At 40.0% G+C, this 22,763-nt stretch overlaps 1 protein-coding gene across 6 annotated transcripts in view; it reads right to left on the bottom strand.

The window, feature by feature from the left end:
* DPYD (dihydropyrimidine dehydrogenase) overlaps positions 1-22,763 on the bottom strand; it is a 329,803-nt gene that overhangs the window by 1,760 nt on the left and 305,280 nt on the right. For 3 of the 6 annotated variants that reach the window (XM_074546150.1, XM_074546149.1, XM_026790513.2), the window contains 3 exons: positions 11,107-11,250; positions 6,041-6,052; positions 2,314-2,454 (listed from right to left, as the gene is read on the bottom strand). In XM_074546150.1, coding sequence (XP_074402251.1) covers positions 2,314-2,454; positions 6,041-6,052; positions 11,107-11,250 — 297 coding nt within the window. Of the gene's footprint in view, positions 1-2,313; positions 2,455-6,036; positions 6,053-11,106; positions 11,251-22,763 lie in introns of those variants that run through there. The other 3 variants (XR_012581360.1, XM_074546148.1, XM_074546151.1) reach the window with 3 other exon arrangements.

Here is a 22,763-nt window from a genome sequence, read left to right on the forward strand (position 1 = left end):
ACCTGCACAGCTTCAGCACAATGCCCATCACAAGGCATTCTTTTGACTTTTATTCTCAGCACAGCATAAACAATCTAATAAATACACAGCAGAGAAAAACACAGCTTATTGTGCCTTGTGTGATTACTTTTCTTTGCAAATCTTTGAAGGGCATATCAGAGTTTGGGGCAGGCAGAGCTTGCTTTAGTTCTCACATTCCATGCAGTGAATCCTCATTACCAATTAGGGTGATAAGTGTATTTGAATGTGAAATAACAGTTGCTGCCTCAATGATATAAGCTCCTGGTTATAATGGAAATGGCAATTAAAAGCAAAAACAAAAGCTTCACGAAACCACAAAATGTCAATATCTAAGAAGCAAGACTAGAGAAGGAAAAAATTTAAAAAACCACCAGCAACACTGAATATCCACTTTGAAGAGTTTAGGAGGGAAAATGAGACCTGAAAGTTGAACTCTGACAAACAAGCAGTGCCTTAGCAAATCTCCCTGAGCACTGTCAGCGCTGGGGGAGGCAGGGGGTGATGGGATGTACTGGTGCTGCTGCGGCTTGGCTCCTAAGGCAGATTTGAGGCATTTGGGGTTTCAGGACTAGGAAGGCACAGAAGTTGCTGTAGCAACCAGCAAGGGCACGGAGTCTGTAGTAACTGCTCTGGATCTCTGAGTTTTACTTCAGCTTGAGCACAAAGAGAGCTCTGGCTTGTGAGTATTTAAGGAGGACTCCTTTCTTTCTCTCTCCCTAACAACAATGCACATCTTGAAAGGGAGTTCAAAGAGGCAGAGCAAGTCAGGACTACAGTGCTGACTTTAAATTAAGGAAAGCTTTTCTGCTGGAGTCATACAAGGTGACAGCTGCGTAGAGCAGCATGGGTATTTCTGAAACAAAGGGAAGCATAAAGCAGATGCTGTTTTGAAGTGAGGGGGGCTGTTGTTGACTTATTTGCAATTAAGAATTCCTTTGCAATTCTGTTCAATTAATTTATTTTCAATTTCCTTAATTAAATAAGGAAAAAGCATTTTTCTTTCATTTTTCTTTTTGTGCTTAGAAAACATTCTGAGGGTTTAAACTTTGGTTCTTTCGGTGCTGATTTTTATTTCCAGTTACAGAAAATAAAATTTACTAAATCTAAATCCAATATTTTGCTCTCTAAGGGCTATATGAAAAATACAATTCTCCTGATAAATCTGATGTAAGGGGAAAGGTGAAGATTGCAATGTCAAGAAGAAATTCAGACAGTTAAAAGGCTACTGTAGTAATCTATTTTTAGAAAAAAAACCATTAATTTTCTTTTATCAGAGGGAAAAACCTTTGATCTGACATACTTGTTTCAAATGCAGTTGATTTGCAATGGAAGACTTCTTTCTGTGACTTTATGTAGTTCAAGTCATCAGACCTATTATTGGTTAGACTGAATTCCAGACAAACAAAAACTCACAGTGTCCAGAGGACACTTGGTGCTCAATTAAAGTATTTGTTTTTGACAAGCTCTTCTCAGACTAAGATGTATGGAAACACCCATGTAGAAATTACTGTTTGCTGCATATTGAATTCCATGAAAGTTATGCTAGACCATATTTTGATTTTCTTAAAGAAAATGAATCCTCCTGTACTGTCTTTTTTACTGCAGACCAGTCCATCAGTTCCAGTGTGCATGGCATGGAATGGCACCTAGACATGCTGATATATTTCATACAGCTTGCTACCATATTGAGCAATCAAAAATACTTTGCTGCAAATAGGTGCCTCAGCTCAAAATTGGGCCATTTTCTGGTCACAATGATTTCTGCAAGCTTCAACCTGCTGCTCAGAAAACCCTGGCAGTTATCCTGGAGAAAGGATTTGTAACCCAATCAAGATCAAAACAAAACCCCATCTGCCTGAAACCTGAATTAGTTTGGGTACTCCGAGGGAACAAGAACTGGGATTCTTAAAAAACATTTGGCAATAAGACCAGCCCATGTCTCCCAGTTGGTGGGAAGGGATATGTTCTTCCCTTTCTCCCTCATTAACCTGAAAACCATCAAGAGCTACATTTACTGCCATTCAACTTGGGGCTTCTTCATTTCTGCCGCTTACAAAGAGCCCCAGTTGCAGCCAGGGCCCTGTGACAGTGACGTGGTCTGTGCAGCCCCCAGGACCAGCCCTGCCTGGGCAGGGTTTGTGAGCCAGAGCCTGGGAGCATGATGGGCTTTGAATTCAACATTTTGGGCATCTGTTTTTACCACCTGCTCATTAACAGAAGGTGAATTCTTTCTTCCCAGCAGCAGAAAGATAACTCATGGTGCCTTTCTGCTAATTACAGCTGTGCTCTTACCTGGTAGCCAGAATCATTACAGGTCATGTAGCATTTGCCACAGTTGATACACATTTCCTCGTCAATCAGAGCCACAACTTGCTCTGTGTTGCACAGATCACCATATGTTCCAATATACTGCAGTGCTTTTCCAATTACATCCTAGGGGGAAGAAAAAAAAAGTTATTGACTTGTTTATAAGATACCTAGGCAGTCTCCACAGCTGCACTGGAGAGCTCTCAGTACTTCAACAAGGAAGATTTGGCCATGCATTTTGATGATGGTTAGGATTTTTCTTATAAATTTCCACATGGCTGACCTTCATACCCTCTGTAAAATACAAAGCATTCTTCATACAGGCACATTTTGAACAGTACTAGAAGTACACATTGTGTACAAACATGTTCTACAAATAGGTTACACATTTAGTACTTGATTTTGCATGTGCTGTTGTTTTGCCATGATTGGGTGAAACTTCAAGGAACAAAATGGAATGTAAACAGGAGTCACATGCTCTAATCAGATCATCTTTGGTAATTTCTCACTAGCACAGATTTAAGAACTCACAGCAAGGAAAAAAAAAAAACTGAGAGAGAACAACAATAGCTCTTCTCTCTTTAGCAAGGTGCACAAATGACATGATCATCAATTTATTGCAAATACTGCACAGAAGTAAGCTCTGGGTCTAATCCTGCAAGATCTGTTAACTTCACAAGTAGGAACTTGCTGCATCAACCTTACACATCAGTGCTGCAAAAGGTGTATGCCAGCACAGCATACACCACAAAGGAAAGCTCTGCTACATAAACTACATGCAGAAATGAGTCCAACCTTCTCTTCCTAGTCTGCTAAGAACTTGAAAACCCAGCACCAGTTTGAAAGAATGAGGTCTACCTGGTCTTCAGTACTTGTACAATAGTATCTTTATGCAAAGAGACAAATTTCTTTGTTCACTGGATGCAGTATTAGCATCTATGAAGTTTCACCTAGTGACTGTTGAGCTGGAAAATTCAACCAAATCCTATGCCCAGGAAGAAAGACTGGCAAATTGTACTATTTCCTTGTTCCAGAAACACTCAAATGTTTTCTCTCTGCCAAACCCCACAGTTGCTGCCATGAGAAATACCTTGGTTGCATTCATTCAATACTAAAAGACTTCCAGTTCTTCTCAGCAACCTGCAGAGAACATTAATGCTCTTTCAGCATAAAACAGCTATGGCACATTGCTAAAGGCAGCATGAGGAGTGTGGACAGATGACTGTGCGCAAGTTATCACAGCTTAATGAGTTACCACTCATCACTCGAGCTGTGCAAGCTGATTTTGTGCATGGTCCAAAATCACTGCAAATTTGAAGTAAAATCTGTTTGCTTAAACTATTGTAAAAGGTCAATTAACTACTATGGAAGTGTTTCAGCTAATGCATTTTACTAGAACCAGACTTCAACTCGAAGCCCTTTACTGTGACTCCACTGATGAACTATGGTAACTAAATCAAATGTGATGATCTAGGAACTGCTTACACTCCCATCTTTTCATTTCCAGTTCTTAATCAGAAACATTCACAGATTTACTGGATGTACAACAGTTTTCAGGTGTCTGCAGTCTTCTGAGTCAGCTGAAATACTGTAGTGGTAGACTTCAGTTCCAGTTTGTTTCAGCTCTCATGTAGGCTTGTCTTTTGACAAGTCTTGAATTTTGCACCTGCTACAGGTTTCAAAATACACATGTTTTTGTGTGATCTGCTGGCCCCAGCAATGCTAACTATCCTTGAGCCTCTCTTGTGTGCATACAGCCCCCAAACATTCCACTGCCACAAATCCACATTGCCTGCAAGTATGAGATGTGTGCTCAAGAATGTAAAGAAATTATGTAAAACCTGCACAAGATACAATTGAGTGGCTTTCCACTGCCTGCCTGTGTTGCAAAAGTATCAGCAGGGGGAGATTCCTGATAGTGAAGAGTTTTTCAGTCTAAAAAGCATGTTAAAATGTTAAAAAAGCATAGGTCATTTTCTCAGGGAGGTTCTGGATTCATATTTATATTCTTTAAATATTGTTTGGATGTTAACAAAACCCACAGAGCTCAAGTGGGTTGCAGAGATGTACTACTCCAGTAACCATGGAATGGAGTGTCTTGCTTATGAGAGAAGACAACAAGAACCTTACAAGATGTTTAGCCTAGGAAGCTGATGGCAGAGCAGGAATATAAAGTCTCTCTCTATATATATACATCAGGGAGGAAAAAGGGCTATTTAAGTTAAATGAAAATGTTGGCACAAGAACACACAATTGTAAGCCAGCCATGAATAAATTCAAAGCTAGAAATTAGAAGAGGCTTTTTAAATAGGAAAGAGTGAGGTGGTTAATGCCCTTCCGGGAAACAGCTGGAGGAGATGGGGGAGACAGTCCAAGGTGTAGGGTAGCATTAGATAGCTCAGGAAATGGTTGCTTGAAACATGATCAAAATTGATTTTTCCAGGTACAAACTTACAAAGGGAATAACAAAAACAATGCATAAGGCATGGTGATTTCTGCATTTTTAACCAAGCCTCACTTCTCACAGCTCACAAAAATACACTTTTGGGGACTTAGAATCCCAAATAGGGAGAATGATGGCACTTCAGAGGCCTGAAAGTGATTTCAAAAGACTGTGTCAATGATTTACTACTCATTTACACTCATTGGTGTTGTGTCTTTTAATCACTTCTTTATCTCAAACAAAGACTGTATATTTATTCATTTGCAAAGTTTCAAGACATTATTGGCTAAAAAAGCAATGGTACTTAAAAGATGTTCTGCAGGTGCACTCTTTTACAGCATCTCAGAGCTTCTTGGTTTCTCAAATCATAAATGCTTGGAACAAAATAAACAGTGCAGCAAGAAATAATCAGCTTTCACTGTTTAAAGCAGTTTCACTCCAAGCAGCAACTGTCTAAAATGGCACTATGGGATTCCACACTTGGTATAGTTCAATGGCCTCCAGATCAAATTTGCACCGTTTACAGATTAATTTTTCTTTTTTTTTTTTTTTTCCCAACTGCCAGACTTGCAAACAGAAGCCAGGTTCTGAAAGTCAAGCTCTGTTCTTTCTGGCTTATGCATTAGCAGCCGCAATTTAAAAACAAACAAACAAACCCCCAAAACAAAACAACCAAAAAACCCTCCAAAACTGGAAGTTAAATCTGCACCTCTGTGACAGCAGGGACCTAGAGTACTCTTTTTGATTACTACTGTGCTCTCCTCCTCTTCTCAACATAACTGAAAAATCTGGGAAAGGAATGTAGTCCTGCAACTGGAATTGTCAGGGAATTCAGTTGCTATGGAGAGAATCAGAGCAGAATCCATTAGTTGTATGTTACTAATGAATACAGAAAAAAATTCTTTTTGTCACTAAGCTAAGCAGATGTGGGTTTGAGTATAAACAAGGAGAAGATCTGTTCAGTAGGATATTATTTTTGCAATTCTACAATAGGTGCATTTTAATGTTAATATATCAAACATTTTATGATGATTAGCTTTTCATTAGTCATCGTATTAGTGAACCTCTATTTGTAAATACAATTCATGGTTCAGCTCTGGTCCTTGCAGACGTGCTGTGTTCATCTTCATACAGATGCTTTTGTAAAAGACCATGCTGTGTTCTAGAGATGATGAACATCACAGGCCTCTGATTAGAACACCATACACAGTACAGGTTCTGCATGCCATGCAGCAAGTCAAAGGGAACACACGTCAGGGAGGTACCTGCCTTCCGCCTGATCTTTTGTGGCAATAAAGGTGAGGCATGGTCAGGGAGCGAGAGATAAAAAGAAGAAACGTTAGAAATAAACCTGTGGATTAAAAAATAAAAAGTCACCAGAATCTGAGGGTACATGACCATGGTCAATTTACAGTAAAGTAGCTTAAAAAAATACATAAAACTAACTTTTCTCGAAAGATTACAAACACTTTGCCAATACTTAAAATGCTATTAAAGGTACTCTGGGTTTTAAGGACCTCTAAGCCTTGTTTTCAGTATTACAGCTGCAATACTAGATAAAGTGGCCCTTAAAAAATAATTCAAATCATAGAATCATACCATATCACACAATATCCTGATTTGGAAGGGACTCACATTGAGTCCAATTATTGGCTGTGCACAGGATAATCCCAAAAAATTCACACTGCTTGCCTGTGAGTGTTGTCCACTTAAATGAACCTTTGTGACACAATTCAATGTGATTTCTATAATGAAAATTATGCTTCTTGTATTTATCACAATTTTTTATGAAGACTATGAAGTAATAAATTAAAAAAAACTCTTAAAAAACAAAAACTCTAGTAATTTTAATGTTTGACAAGGTGTCTCACAGAGGCCTGTGACACAAGAGAGCACTGAAATTAACTAGTCATGAAGTGGCTAAACAGAGCAAAAAATAAAGGGCTGGAATACAGTGATCAATGTTCAGAAAAGGTAAAGCATTAGCAGAACAAAGTGTGTCAATTTTCTGGTTTAGCTGTGATGTTGTTTAATATGCTTGAGTGTGTTTCAGGAAAAGCTTTGAACCAGAAGACTGTAGAGTTGATACAAGTTTTCATTTAAACTAAATTAAAATCCAAGGAACCTGTAGGTATTTTATAGAACTAGATGAACAGGTACTATCACAGTGAAAAAATGCAGTTCGACAAGCAGCTTATCAATGTAAGTAACTTTTGCTGATCTTGCCAACAGATACATTCTAGATTAAAGAAAGAGAAAACAGGGTGGGAGACACCACTGACAGCTCATGGAACTGTCCTGATCAGAGGCAAACTAGCCCCCATAAGTACTGCAGTGCTGTTCCAATTAATCAGCCATGATGTGGAATATGCAGCCATTCCAGCATTACCAACAGAAGCAGAGTGCCCTGGAGCACTGGGCAATGATTAATGGGATGAAATTTAACAAGTCCAAGTGCCAGATTCTGCACTAAGGACAGAGTAACACCAGGCAGAAATACAACCAGAGAAGAGGAAGAGGAAGAGGAAGAGGAAGAGGAAGAGGGAGAGGGAGAGGAGGGGAGGGGAGGGGAGGGGAGGGGAGGGGAGGGGAGGGGAGGGGAGGGGAGGGGAGGAGAGGAGAGGAGAGGAGAGGAGAGGAGAGGAGAGGAGAGGAGAGGAGAGGAGAGGAGAGGAGAGGAGAGGAGAGGAGAGGAGAGGAGAGGAGAGGAGAGGAGAGGAGAGGAGAGGAGAGGAGAGGAGAGGAGAGGAGAGGAGAGGAGAGGAGAGGAGAGGAGAGGAGAGGAGAGGAGAGGAGAGGAGAGGAGAGGAAGGGAGAAGGGAGAAGGGAGAAGGGAGAAGGGAGAAGGGAGAAGGGAGAAGGGAGAAGGGAGAAGAAGAGCACTATGGGCTATTGCAGGGGAGATTGTTTCTGTGATTCATGTTTGAGTAAATACTTGGGAGAATCAGCCTTAGACTCCCATAAATTATGGGAGACACATACATAGTTCCACCTGAAATATGCAACATCTCCACACTTATGATGAAGATTACAATATGGTCTTTTCCAGGCAAGCAAGCACAAGGTAAAACTGCTCATGTTAAACACACAGATACATGCCAGGAAGGATCCAAATGGTACAAAACAGTTGTGGCAAAATAGAGCTGTCCTTACTTCAATATTCCTCACCTCCCAAGAGGCTTTTAGAGATTTATCACAGCACTGGACTAAATGTGGCTAATGCCTCCCACAGTGCTGCCTTTTAGACAGGTACTTACACATCAGCAAAAAAAGACTTGCATATTTGTGTGTGCAAAAGACCATGCAAATGTATCTGTACCAACGAGGGTGAAAAAAATTTCAAACAAAAGGAATTTAAGCTTGAGGATGTCTGTGGATATTTTTCCAGCAGGTGGAACAGCATGTCATGCCCTAGCTAAGAGAGCTATGCCAGAATGTTTGAACTACCAAACAATCTCTACAGGCAGGCTTCCGGAATAAAAAAAGGAGGAAATAAAATAAGCAGATAAATGGTGACTGAATATTGTGGTATAGGCCCTGAAGGACAAAGAACTAAATTATTAGGAAGAAAAACATGGGATCATGTAAGGAAAAATTAAAGCAATAAGGAGGCAACCTGAGGTAGGCAAATACATCTGTGGGAGCTGTACAAAACTGCAACTGAAAAGAAAAGATCCAGGGCACACAGCCACATGGAGCACAATTTCTAATATTACAGACAAGTGAGAAAAGAATAAACAACTCTGCCAAAAATCAAAATATGCAGTTTCAATAAATATTGAAAAATAGGGGGAAAAAAAGAGAAAAGCCATGGGAAAAGACATCCAAAAATAAATTAGATTTTGGATAATCACAGAGGGATTTTAAATTGATAAATTAATGGCAATTTGACAGCATGTGGAATTTATATATATGTTGGAATAACACATCACCAACCCAACAGCCAATTAGACGGATGAGGAAATTTTTGGGAGGCATCAGGAAATTTGTAGCAACCCCCCAAAAATACAACCAAAGTTCATAGCTCTTTCAAGGGCCCCTATCTCTTCTTTAGGTAGAGGAATGGAGTCTAGAGTGCCCCCAGAGCATTCTCTTTTTCAGGCTGAACAACCACAAGTCTCTCTGTCTCATAGGAAAGTGCTCCTTCTGTTTGATCATCTTGGTCACTCTCTGAGGGCTTCTTTGTTGTGCCTGAGTTTGTCCAGGACCTACTGTACATCCCTGCAGGCCTCTGGGAATGTTTCCCTGACTTCCTCTTTGTTGGGGTGCATCACTCCTGAGCTTGGAAGAGGTGATCCTTGGTTATTACCAGCTTGCTTGGGCCCCTCTTGCCTCCAGGGCTTCATTTCATGGTCCTCTATCAAGCAGATCCCTGAAGAGGCCATATTCTCACTCCTCCCTGTGACTGTTTTTTCCCCCTTTTAAAAGACATTATCCCTGAGGCACTGCCACAGCTGCTGGGCTTGGCCTTGGCCAGTGGTGGGCCTGTCCTGCAGCTGGCTCTCAGGCCCTGGGGAGCTTCCAGCAGCTTCTCACAGCAGCCACCCTGCAGCCCCTCCTCTGTCAAAGCTGGCCATGCAAACCCAGTGCAACACCTCTCACTGCTGTGTTTGTCATTATGGCGAGCACATTCCCCAAGAAAGAGATGGCCAGACTGACAGACTGCCAGGAGTCAGCTTTGGCAATGCCTGGCTTCTTGCAAGAGCTTCAGGGTGAGCAAGATGATACCCTGACTTCTTTGGCTGAGAAGCTCCTCAGACACCACTCAGAAGTATTCAATATCTGTGTAAACAAATGTGTTTGAGGGAATTCATTTTCCTCTTCCCCTACAATGGGCTCTCTTTTCTTCTTTTTAATCCGTCTCCTACTACTTGGGTCTTTTTTTGCTTTTCTACTTGGAGTTAGGCATAATAAATTATTGATCTCAATTTTTAATGTGTTGGGTTTTTTTTCCCCCGGTCTTCATGTCTGTTTTTCCCTCTTGCTAAACTTTTCCCTTAATTCAGTTTACTTGCTTTTGGACAGTTATCAGTTTTTTTGATTTTCTGCTGTTTTCAGAAGCAAGCCATCTCATTGAAAATGCAGTTATTGGCTGTTGCTTCTTCTTTCTCTTTTTCCCTACATCAATACTCCCCCTGCAAGGAGAACAGAACCATGAAACCTCTGAGGTCAAGCAAGCTTTGAAAATGCTCATCATAGTGAGGAAAAAAGAGTAGATTGCTGTTCTTTGGAACTTTTTGTATATATATATATATATATACACAGAAGCACAAGAGGAAGGGAGGGGTGTTCAAAAGTGTGACACAAACCAAAATAAGCAATCCAAAAACCTGAGAGAGGTCTATAGAAGTGGCAAACTAATTAAATTAAACAGGAAGATGATTCAAAATTTCTCCTTGTCTGGTTCTGCCATCCTACCAGTTAGCTTGGAATATTGGATGTATCAGTAAACTGCAATATTCTCTTGGGAATTATGTGGTTTTCTGAGCCACAGCTCATGTTTTATTTTATGCTTGGCCTTATTTTTTCAAGAATTCTTACACGTCTGCTCATGTAGATATCTGATATTCTCCCATATATGAAGAAGACAGTCAACAGACATAATTTTCATACTGCTTTATAAATGATCTCCTTGAGAATCTCGATTTTTAAAAAAATTCTTTTTCCTATTCAGACTTGACGTTTAAGTAAGCTCTAAAGTGAACACCTAGAATAATTAGCTCATACTGTTTCATTTTATTGATATTTATTGACTACCTAAGGGAAGGGAAAAGCTTCAATGTATGGATTATGCAGTAGATAAGGGTCACAGGTTTTATTTTTACCTTGACATTTACTCATTGTAGACAGAGGATCAGCTACTTAGACAAACATTCTCCAGCTTTAAAAGTTCAATCTCTAAACCTATGACACAGCTTTTATAGGTACTGAACACCAGCCTTTGGCATTGATCCTACATGAGGGATGGAGGCATTTAGCACAGTGCATGTAATCAAAAGGTATCATGCAAAACAGCTCATACTGTAGCACTCAAAAGCTGAAAAAAATTCTAAATACTTCTGCTTTGTTCTTCAAGGCATCACTCCTGCTTGATCTGCAACTACTGTTCCACTGCCTGAATATCTTCATTCTGAAAAATGACATTAGGGAAATACCTGAACATGTACATCACAAATCATTTCCCATCGATTTTGGTTAAAAGCTAGAAAGTCTGCATAAAGAGTTGTCTTTGATGCCCTCTAACAAGCTTAAAAGCAGTAATAACCAACTCAAACTGCTAGAAATGACTGTGCATGTCAACTGCCTATCACATCTTATGCATGTATTTTTGTTACCTTGATTGCTGGAATGGGTTTCTTCGGAACAAAGTGTTTTTTCTCAGGAAGCTCAGCAGCCATGTTCTGTGCCTTCAGTTTTATCTTGTGCTCAGCTATTATCTTTTTGCGTTGCTCCAGGTAAGGCCCAAAATTGGGCAGTTTCTGAAACAAAAATCAGTAAACATGGGTATGGTAAAAAGATGAGTCTGATCCCAAGGGTGAGATCTCGAGTCCATGTTGACTGCAACTTGCTTCTTATTCAGGAAGCTGAAATTGAAATCAGTAAGCCTGCACCAGAGTGAGAAGTGAATAAAAATCAAACATGAACATTGGGATCTGACTTGGAAATATATACTGAATATTAAAATATTAATATCTCACAGCAGAAAAATAGCTGAATTGCAGGTCAGCATCCAACAGTCTATTATTTCCCTATTGCATACTTGCTTATATATAAAAATGTATCATGTTAAATAATTCAAATGCTAACTTTATTTCTGTTTCGTTTTATACTATATGGAAAGGTATCATAAAATTATCAGTTTACTTAGAAGAGTTCCACCAGTATTTAAGATTATTTGTATCAATACCTGAATAAATCAATACATACTTTTAAAACTTACAAACATATATTTGGCAGTGTGATAACAGAAGGCTGTTTTAACCTGTCAAAGTAAGGCTAACAAACACCAAATGAACTGAAACACATTATAATGTCCTAATTTTCCTCTATGTACCACTTGCAATCTTTTCTGGAACATTTAGTCCTTGAACCCAATTAAGCAAACTCCAGAGGAAGATTTCACTGAATTGCAAAACTCATGTCTCACCCAAGAACAGGAAAGAGCTGGATCAGATTTCCTAAAACACTCATCTTCCTGAACAAAAAAAAATCCTTTTGCTTACCTGGAAGAGACACGGACAACTGTAGAGTGCCACGATCACAGATTTAGGTGAGTGAAAAATAGTAGAAAAATGGACTTTTGCTTGATGCAATAGACCATGCCCTTCCTCCCCTGAAACTAGTTCCCTATTCTGCAGAAGTATTTTATCCACCTAACTCAAGCCTGTTCAGAAACTACAGCAGCACTGCAGAAAGCAGCAGGTAGTAACAGGGGATACATCGCCTGAGCAGCTGCTGGCATTAATTCACGCTAATAATACAACCTCAAAGAGCATATCGAACAAGATACAGTACTGCTGTGCTTATCAATTTTTTAACAGGGAATTTCAATGTGAATTTTAAATCCCAGATTATTTAAAAATTTAAAAATTATTATTTTTTAAAATGAAGTAAATCCAGAAGAGGTTACCCTGCTCTTCTGCCAATCCTTAAGAGAAAAATTCCTCAATGATCTCTGTCAGTCACAGTACCCAACCCTGGCACCTCAGCTCCTTGCTATGACAAACAGAAGCTCCTTGGCTGCTGGGTTTTGGGTACTCTGAGCATACAGCCAGAGGGTGATGTCCTTGAAACGCTCCCCTGCTTCCAAGATTTGGTTTGTGGTCTCAACACATTTTTCACAGCAGGTCAGCTCCAGCCTCGCCCTGTCCCAGGGCTCCCCAGAGGTGCTCCTGCAGGCTGGGACTGAGCCCTGTGCTGGGCCACAGCCACAGCCTGGGCACAGCAGGGCAGGATGGGGGGCTGCAGTTCCGAATGCAGAGCCAGCCTGAGCTTGCCTGCTGGCAGAGAGCTCTTTGTCTGATCAATGGGAACTTTGCTCCTGCATGTCATGTTCAAGGCTTCCTTAGAGGCATCAAACTTTCCTTTCTGTGCAGTAGCTGGACATGAAATGTTCTAAGACATCTTAAAATCAGGCTTTGAGAACTCCAGCAAACAGCAGTGAGGTGGTGGCCTTACATACTGAAGTCAAATAAGGCAGCAAAAGCAGAATTATTTTAAACAGCAAAATAAGTAGAAGGAAGAATTTGTGTAATTGCAATCTAATCAATAGGCTCTAAAGCACACACACATGAACTCAATTCTCTACATGACTTTCAGAAAACCTAAAACTTTGCAGAATTCTAAAAATTACAAATTTTGATAAAAAAGTGTTCCTGTATGTCTGCTAGGCTGAATCAATTAGAAATATATTTTTGGCTATGAATAAGTAGTAGCTGTGTCATGGAGGAACTATTTCCTCTCCATAATTTATGTGCTGATGCCAACAACTTTGGTTTGAGAGGGCAGGAGACCTGATGACAAAGCGTTTTTGGATTCTTTCCTGTCTGGCCAGGAATTGAATTGCTGACTTTGAGAGTAAGTAGCAAAGCTAATTTTGCTGAGGTTTTAACTGAAGTAGTAGAGAGAGGAGACAGTTGTTCATGGCTTGACTGATTGAAGATCATCTTTGGGAACAACAGCCAAATCTTTGCAGAATAAATCCTTTACTTTTCTATATGCCAAACCTCTCAATTTCTACAGACAGAAACACTAAGAATATTGAAATTAAATAGGTGATCTAAAGAAATGTGTGGAAAAAGAATCTATTTTTGTGAATAGGTGAAAAGTTAATTACAAAGGTTAATTAATTTTCATAGTTGTGAGATTGAAGTATTTAGAGTTTCATATCTGACATAGCTGCTAGCTGGGATGTACAGTGGGCATTTTGAGAAGTGTGCAATGCCTTCATTTCCATAATTCAGATGTTTTGTAATGACACACATGCAGTGAGATTAAACCATATAATCCACATATTTTAAAAATAAACTATGATTAATCTACAAAACTATCCTCCAAGCTTCATATTTGCTGTGCACTGCTGTTTTTCAATCAAGAATTTGGCTGCATGGAATTTAAAATAACTAAGGAAACATGTAGGTCTTGGTCCAGGCTTGGGCCCATACAGAATGTGCTCCCAGTGACTTCACAGAGGGTGACTGTGTGCCCATACAAATGGCCTGGTTATTTTGTGTTTGGGGTCTAGTAGTTCACAAGCAGCCAGGCCAAATTTCATTAAACAACACTGAAAACCAGCAATCTTTTCTATAGCAATAAATAATACATGAAAATGTAGCCTCAGGAGCTTAGGAAGGACTTATTGATGGTTCCCCTTATGAGTAATGCTCAGATATATGGAATATTGAGGAGACTGCTTATTGTTCAGAGCTGAGGTTTCAAACATTCTGCAGTCAAAGGCCATATGAAATGGCAAAAAATATTTTAATGAAGTGTGTTACTGGATATAGCAAAGGTGGAAAAATGTTGAAATAACTGCAGAAGAGATGGATACTAAGGAAATTTTAAAATTAAATTGTCTCTAATCATTGTAGGGGACAACCTCCTGAGCACATGGGAGATTTAACAACAAAATTCCCAATGAAAGCACAAGCACAGAGCTTGGTGTGTTTAATTCTGTTTGCTTTTGTAATCTTTATACAGTAATTTTATTTTTTAAATTTCCAGATATTCCAGTGTCACTAAACTCTCCATACACTGGTATCTTTGTCAGACCAACATCTGCCTAGAAAAAACAATTAATATGAATATGTGGAGCATAGCAAATGCTTAGAAGATTGCAACAAACAGAGTAATTAGATAATTCTTGTCTACTTATATATCTGTATCAGTGATGTCTATAGCTGCATTATTTGTATCCATCTGTCTCTATATAGACATAATTCAATGTGTTTCTGTGTTCTAACATCAAGAATGGAGTCTAAATAAATACATTAAGTGGAATTATTTCATTCTTTATAATTGCATTATCACAAAACTTTAAGCTTGAAATATTTTGCTGGAGTATTTTACAGAAAGAAAACAAAAATCCAAATCCTCCCCCCTCCTCTGCTTTCAAAAGCTGTCTTTTAACTGATGAACTGTATAAATCTTCAGCAACATTGTGATTTTTGTTTCAGTACTTTCTCCAGGGATTCATCATTGATGAATTTATTCTTACCAAAAAACCTAAATCCTCCTCATTTAAAGATAACAGTATCTTCCACTAAACCTGTCTCTATTCAGATATAAAAAGGCATTACCCTGCCAATAGAGAACTGACAACTTAATGAATCAACAATGAAACCTTAAGCCAGAGAGCTTTAAGGTGAGTAAGTCTGTTTTGATTATAATTTATTCACAGATCAATCTAAAGGTAATGGAGCATATTATGAACTAAAGAAGGTGCTTGTTTCCTAATGGCTAAAAGTGGAGAGAATCCTCCACTTCAGAGTGCTGCAGTTTCCATGGGCACACCAGCAAGCAGCCTAAGCAGCACAACAGGCTGGGGAACAGGGCAGTGCAATGGGCATCAGATGACCCAGACTTCATTTCTAACCTGGAAACTGATCTAATCCTTCCTCTGGGAAAATCCATGTCTGTCCCCATGATGTAGTCATGGGTTGCTTATCTGGGACCTGTCTGCTCCTAAGGGGCTGGATGCCATCTACTGTTAGAAGACACAGATTTCAGCTGGGTTTGCACGGCAAGGTTTTGGTAATGGTGGGCTACAGGGATTCAGGGAGAGGCCTCTCCTGTGTCTGACTGAGTCAAGGGCAGCAGACTCCAAGAGGGACCTGTTGCTGGCCAGGGCTGGGCCCATCAGGAATGCTGGGAGTGCCTCTGGGATAACATGAATACCTCACTAGCAAAAGGAATAGGAGGCAAAATGTGGAGCTGCTACTGAACGGAAAAAGGAACCTTGAAAGGGGTTGCAGAGGAGGCTGAGATACCGAACACCTTCTTTGAAGTCTTCACTTCCAAATCCAGCCCTCAGGAATGCTTGACCCAGGAAAGCAGGGAGAAGGTCTGGAGAAAGAAAGACTTCTCCTCAGTAAAAGAGGATTGGGTTAGAGACCATTTAGTCAAATCTGACATCCACAAGTCCATGGACTCTGATGGAAAGCGCTCACAAGTACTAAGGAACTGCCAGAATTCACTGCTCAATCATCTTTCAAAGGTCATGGCAGCCAGGAGAGATGCCTGAAAACTGGGAGAAAGCAAATGTCACACCAGTCTTCAGAAAGGACAAGGAGTACACAGGGAACAACCTGAGGCTGGTCAGCCTCACCTCAAACCCTAGAAAGGCGATGGAATGGCTGATCCTGGACCCCATCTCTAGGCAAGGGGAAGACAAGAAGGTCATCAGGACTAATCAGCATGGATTCATCAAGGGAAAATCATGATTAACCAACCTGATTGCCATGGCCCAGAAGCCTTTCATTATATTTTCTGTCCCCTGTCCAGTTGAGGAGGGGGGTAATAGAGCAGCTTTGGTGGGCACTTGACATCCAGCCAGGCTCAGCTCACCATGCTCAGTTAAGTGTCATCATAAACCATATATGGTCTGCCTCCACCCTCTTGCAACTTTACAACAATAACAACAGAAAGATTACTGTAAAGTTTCCTGAAACAGTATCTGCTTTCTTCCTTGTTCTCAGAGAATACAATGAAACATGACTCCAAGATTTCCAGAGAGAAAGAAAACACAAGGTCCCAGTAACAAAAGCAGCACCAGTAACAGCAACAAAATCTTGTCACAATGTCAAGGTAGCTTGTGTTTCTTCTGGGAAAATAAAATAAAAAAAAAACCAACCAAAAAAAACCAAAACAAAACCCCAACAAGAACAATAACAACTGAATTCTGCTCCTCTGAAGGTGGCAAATAACACATATTTTCATATTCATAGATATATGGAGAGAATATTTTGCACAATCTTTCCCCACGGGTAAACTGCTTAACTAATGAAAACTATGTGTGGCAATGGAGAAAGTGAAGCTGCAAGTTGTTACCCTGCTAGACATTCTTATTCTTTCAGGCATTCAAAGCTAAATTCTATAGAGTGTCTGTCCCATACACTGGTGTGGTCAGAGCTGGCACCAGGGCTTATGTCAACACCTCCAGCAGGGAATCCTGCAGGATCCTCCCCACAGCACGTGGGCAGAAGGGTGTCATGCAGAGGATGGCATACTTCACTCTGTCAGTTGCCACCTGATAGAGAGTTTTTTGGGCTAACATCAGCTGCTGCAGCCCCTGGAGCTGCTGTGGTTGCATTAGCAAGAAGCCACAAGAACTTTGTCCCTTGTGTTAAAGGGTTCTCATGGCTCTGTTTCCTAGAGCTGATACATTCCAGGCATCAGTGCCTTTAATGATATGGGAATGCCATCAAAATAAAGGACAGAACACAACAATTATTCAGAAAAAAAGAAGTCTGCCTTTCAGTTGTTTTCATTTTTTTTTTTTTTGGTACTTTTATTTGCTTGGTAAGCAGTCCTGTCTCAGTAATCTGCAATTACTGCCCATATACTGCCCTTCTGTAACCTCTGCTGCCCATGTATGTGTATATACCATTGCATTTAGTTACTCAACTATTCTGCCTGCTCTTTAAACCATGATTATTTGAAGTGGGTGAGCTAACCCCCAGCCCTTCAGTAACTCTGAGTCTAAACGGAACAATAATGTGTGTTCTAGGAAAACACATTGCAGTGACCTCACCATGAGATATACAGTGCCATGCTTGAATGTGCAGATAAAAATATTATTTAAAATAACAATTATTTCTCCTTTTGTAATTTTTCTAACACTGCTACAATTTTCTCTTCAAGCTCCAAATCAGAAACAAATTATTCTTCATGTTCTAACTCAAATGTTTGGTTTATATACACCAAGCGAGGAAAAGATTTTAGGATTATAGGCTTTCTACAGTGCAGCAACAACTTACATTCTACAAATGTACTGAAGTAATGAAATATTCATCAATAAAACAAAAAAGAGTTAATATTTGAAGCAAGCTTAGACATTTACAATCAAAAGCCAGGATGACATAGATGATAAAGAAAATGTTACCTTCTGGGGTAAAGAAAAGAAGATACTGATACACATTACTGTGCTACTTCATGAACATCTGGCAGTCTGTCACTTAATAGACAACAACATCTTCTCTAAACAGAAGAGACTTGAATTCATCAGGGATTCCTGTAGTACAGTATGTGCTTAACTTAAGTACCTGCTTTCTGTGATTTCCATAGATTACCATATTCATGACACTGTGGAGTGAAAGCATTCTTCTCACTCTCTAACCAGAACATGGAAAAGAAATTAAAACATTGGCAGGCACTTTGTCTCCAGTTTGTTGGACACGTGAGGAAAGGACTTTCCACCCATTTATGCAGATGAAATTCTGTCAGCTAAGCAGCAGCATAAAGAAGATGTCAGCAGAATGGCTATTAACAAATATCTGTCAGGCAAGCAAATATAACTGTATTCAAATGTGTTTAAGAAACAGGAATCCGTATCAGTTGAGCCTTAGTGTTGCAAAAAACTTTTTTCAAGCAAGATTTTTTACTTTTACTGATGCCTAAGTAAAAAAAATCAGTGCAGTATTCACATTTTCATGTGTATCTATATACCATTTATACATATATCTATACATTCACTTTATGCACTTCTTGTGTGAATGCTTTAAATCACATGATCACATGGAAAATGCCATTGGTAGATACTTTTACCCACCTTCTCCAAATTGGCTGGTAACTGAGCTGTTGAGACCACTGCTAAAATCATGTTTGTTTGGATTTAACCATTCTCTTCTGAGGCTCCATGTACTGACGAGATTGACTCCAGTAGTCCTAGAACTGTGGGTTTTCTAGGCCCTTTCAAAGAAGCCTCAGAGATTCCAGCTAGACTATTAAAAGGGAAGAATTAATCTTGTCTTCCAACCATGAGAAAGCATGGAAATCCTTGCTGCCAGTTGTTACCAGCTGGCCACTCAATCCTGTGATACTGCTGACCCAGCAAGGTGAGCACTAAGCGGAGTTTGCTAATTCCACTGGTGCTAAATGAGCTAGGCCAGGCACCAGGAGCAGCATAGCCCTGTTTGATGGCAAGGAAGCTGCATTTAAGGTGCCTAAATGACCCATTTGAATCTGTTCAAGAGCTCCTGGAGCAACTCAACATTTTACCACAGAACCCACCAATTTGTCCCTGTGGCCAGGAGGAGATGAAAAGATCTGCATCTGCCATAGGTTTTCCACTTCCAATCCAGCATCCCCTGGTGGAAATACAGCTCCAGACCCTGCAGTACTTATCAATAGTCCATGTGTGCCCCAGGGCCATAGAAAACATTCCCAGTGCAGTCAGAATTGCCCACCAGATTCATGCTCTCAGGGGAACGGGAGACCGAACAGAGAGGGTAACCTCCTCTTCCAGACTCTGGGAGAAATTGAGATTCTGAAAGTCACTCTACAAGGCTTTCAGTACATTCAGTGAAATAACTACTGCTTCCCCTGTGTGCAAAGAAAGTGCATTTCCACCACTGCTGTATGTGTTTCAGCTGCAAATTTGCCTGTCAAGTACTTTCTGCTAGCAATCAAACCTTCCAAAAGAGGTAAGAGCCTACACTTTTCCCATCTGCTGGATCCTTTGCAGATTTTTGTTATGATTTTTGTTTATCCTGTCTTTTTGTTTTGATCTATTTTTTTGGGGTTTTTTTTTGCATGGAAGCTCCAGACTTATTACCAAATGTCTATACTGTAAACAGCATATAATTTAAATATATCTAGAAATAAACTCCACTTTTCCCTGGTAGACTACACACTGCATAACTATACATATATTATTGAACTAATAGATTACTTAAATGCAAATCACTGCTAATAATTCCTATCTAAGCCTTCTTCCACTTCAGATTCATTGTAATCCATCTCTTATGGCAGATGAACTACAACACTTATCCTCCTCCTGCACAGACTACAATACTTTCCCTCATTCATCTCTCACACATGTAATCCTTCCATCTCTACTTCACACAATCCTAATTTAAATGTAAAGTATTCAGTGCAGACAAAAGAGCTCTAGTCAACTCTTGCAGTTATGACCAAGGAGCCTACTGCTGCCTTTTAGTCCTCATATTCAGTAACACAATGCCTTTCATCATCACCTCAATATCCTAAACTCACTAAATCTCATGCTAAGAGTCATAATACAAATAGTTCTAGCATTAATAGCAAGTACTTCCACCCTCAATAGTCAAACCTCCCACTTCAGTTGGTGAGAGGAAGGATGAGACAATGCTGAATAATCTCCTATGAAGAGTCTGGATATTCTGGTTTGATTAAGGCCTTTGAGCAGTTTTGAAAATGTGACAAAGCAACACATAACATAGGACATTAAAAAAAAGGAATATAGCTAGATGAAAAAATTGTAACGGTGCAGTAAAGTGATAATAATTTTTATAATTTCAAGCCTTTAAAAACTTTAAACAGATCTGAAAGGAAATAAGTAATTGCTAAACACTTTAAAATTACTATTACATCAATCTTATGAATCAAATATAAATAATACATTACAAAAGAGAGCTTCACTAAACTGATATAAATGCTTCTTATATCACCATCAAGTAGTGAGGAGACACCAATATGTAGGTACTAAAGTAACAGACACTACATAAAAACCAAATGTATAAAACCAGAAGAGTCCTCATTAGAGCCCAAGTCCCCCACAGTGCCTCTCTTGCATATTTATCTGTCTTTATAACAGCTAAAGTATCTAAAGTATCATTATATTCTGAATATGGCATTACAATGGTCATATATTCTAAAATGCTAATTTGATTAGATTTTCACTCAAGTCAATCAGAGGAAGAATTTGATTTTTAAAAATCCAACATGCAAATCATTAGAAATACAGATTACAGGCATCCATCACTGTACTTTAAAAAACTATCTTGTTTTAAATTACTGTAATAGCTTTAAAATGAGTTCTGATAATCTTGGTACTGCAAGACTTCACTGATTTGTATGCACAGTTAGGCTCACAAGAATATGCATTCAGCCTGGCCTCTGCTATTAAGCAGAACCACAACCACATATTGCTTGAACAGACCATTCCCTTTTTCACTGCTCATGTGCAGTATATCCTTGCAGATAAACAAAGGAGATACATAAACTTTACCTATCACTTTGCACTGTATACTCACTGTGGCTATTCTGCAGGTCAAATGGGTGACGTAGCACAAAAAACCCAATAAATGAAAAGGAACTCCTGTGGTGATCCTGTGGGTGAGCACACAGGGATTTACAGTGGCTGAGGCTGAGCCCTGTGCACTGACTGGGGGAAGCAGCACCACATCCCACAGCCAAGCCACCCTCCTTGGGCATGCACACCTGACTGCATCCCTGGAGCTGCATGGCTCCCATGAAAAGTGAGACAGAGCACACAGTGGACACATCCTTTGTGCTGCTTGAATAAACTGTCTTGTCTCCAGTCATTCTGCACCCAGCTCCAGATAACAACCACAGCATAACCTCTTCACATGTAAAAGTGATCCTGCAAGCCCTACAGAGCACTGCTACTCAAAAATCTGCCATATTTAAAAATCTCATCCTCATTTAAATTGTGAAAAAATTATTTTTATTTCTTCGCATAATTCAACTTGTTAAAATTATGCCAGGTATTTATAGTGATTCAATCTACAGCTCAAAAACAAATCATCTGTGGCCATTTTGACCATTAAGACAGAGAGGGAAACAAAATTTTCGACTTAGTGCAGCTTCTCTACATTAATGCTGTCTACAACAGCAGTGCTGCTCTAAAGGTCACAGATGACATAATTTATGTTATTATAGATAATCCATGTCATCTGTCTGCCTGACTCTTTTTCTCCATATTTTTTGGAGATGCTGTGTATTTCAGTGGATAAAGCTCCTAGGAGAGCTTCAGTCTGAGCAGCTTACAAAGGCAGGGCAGGCACCACACAGGAGAGAATTGCTGCTTCTCCTTGGGAAGGCTGGGCCATTTCTTGCCTCCAGAGAACACTCATGAGCACAAGTCTGTTCCCAAATATGCAGTCCTAGTGCAGAGCACTCCAACAAGCCATGACACCACTGCGGGACAAACTGCAATTTGCTGCAGTGATAGCAGTGATGATAAGTGGAGAAGATTTCTGTTGCCAGGTCATTTGTATGAATGAATGAGTCCAGGCTCCAAATGCAGTTTGGTGGTGGGACTTGCAGGGTGGTGCATCTTGACTGCAGCAAATGTTCAGTTGTCCTGATTCTGTGTACAGCAGCCTGGTAAGAACTCAGGGGTGTACATCTCAATCCCTTCCGGATGCTGAGCAAGGAGGGTCACTGCAGTCTGTGGTTACTGAGGGGGTGCTAGTCTTGGCTTTATAAAATAATTGATGGCCACTTTGTACTCATACCCTTTCCTGCCCTTAGGAGATAAGGATTGACATTTTCACTTGCCCACATGACTCAGTGTATGTGATCTGGGCCGCTCCCACACTGCTGGTGAGGTACAGCCTCCTTGGAGGGGCTGTGCCCGTGCATGCCTCACAGCCCTGCCCTGTGCAATGGAATGGCCTCAGCACTCACACACAGCAGTGCTGCACCGTGGGGTACTCTGTACTGCTCCTTTATGCAGGACAAGACTCCAGCAAATTACAGCAGTTGCATTCATAGCATGCTTTTGTTTAGTAATCACCTCAGGAGACTGTACAGATCTGGAAAGTGTGGAAAGGTATTGTGAGATGGTTTATGAAACCCACTAATCTTCAAACTGACATTTTCAGGTGTGGGTCTCTCCTGCATGGTTTTTACTTTTTAGGAGCTAGGTAATAGCCTTTAGGAGGTCAGCAATTATCCCAGTGCTCCAGGAGTCAAATGCAATTTCATCTCATTTTATTTCATTTTAGATTTATTGCCTTGGTCATTTCAAGCAGATAGATGAGAATGT

Source organism: Zonotrichia albicollis, chromosome 8, assembly GCF_047830755.1.
Source record: "Zonotrichia albicollis isolate bZonAlb1 chromosome 8, bZonAlb1.hap1, whole genome shotgun sequence".
NCBI classification, from domain to species: Eukaryota; Metazoa; Chordata; class Aves; order Passeriformes; family Passerellidae; genus Zonotrichia; species Zonotrichia albicollis.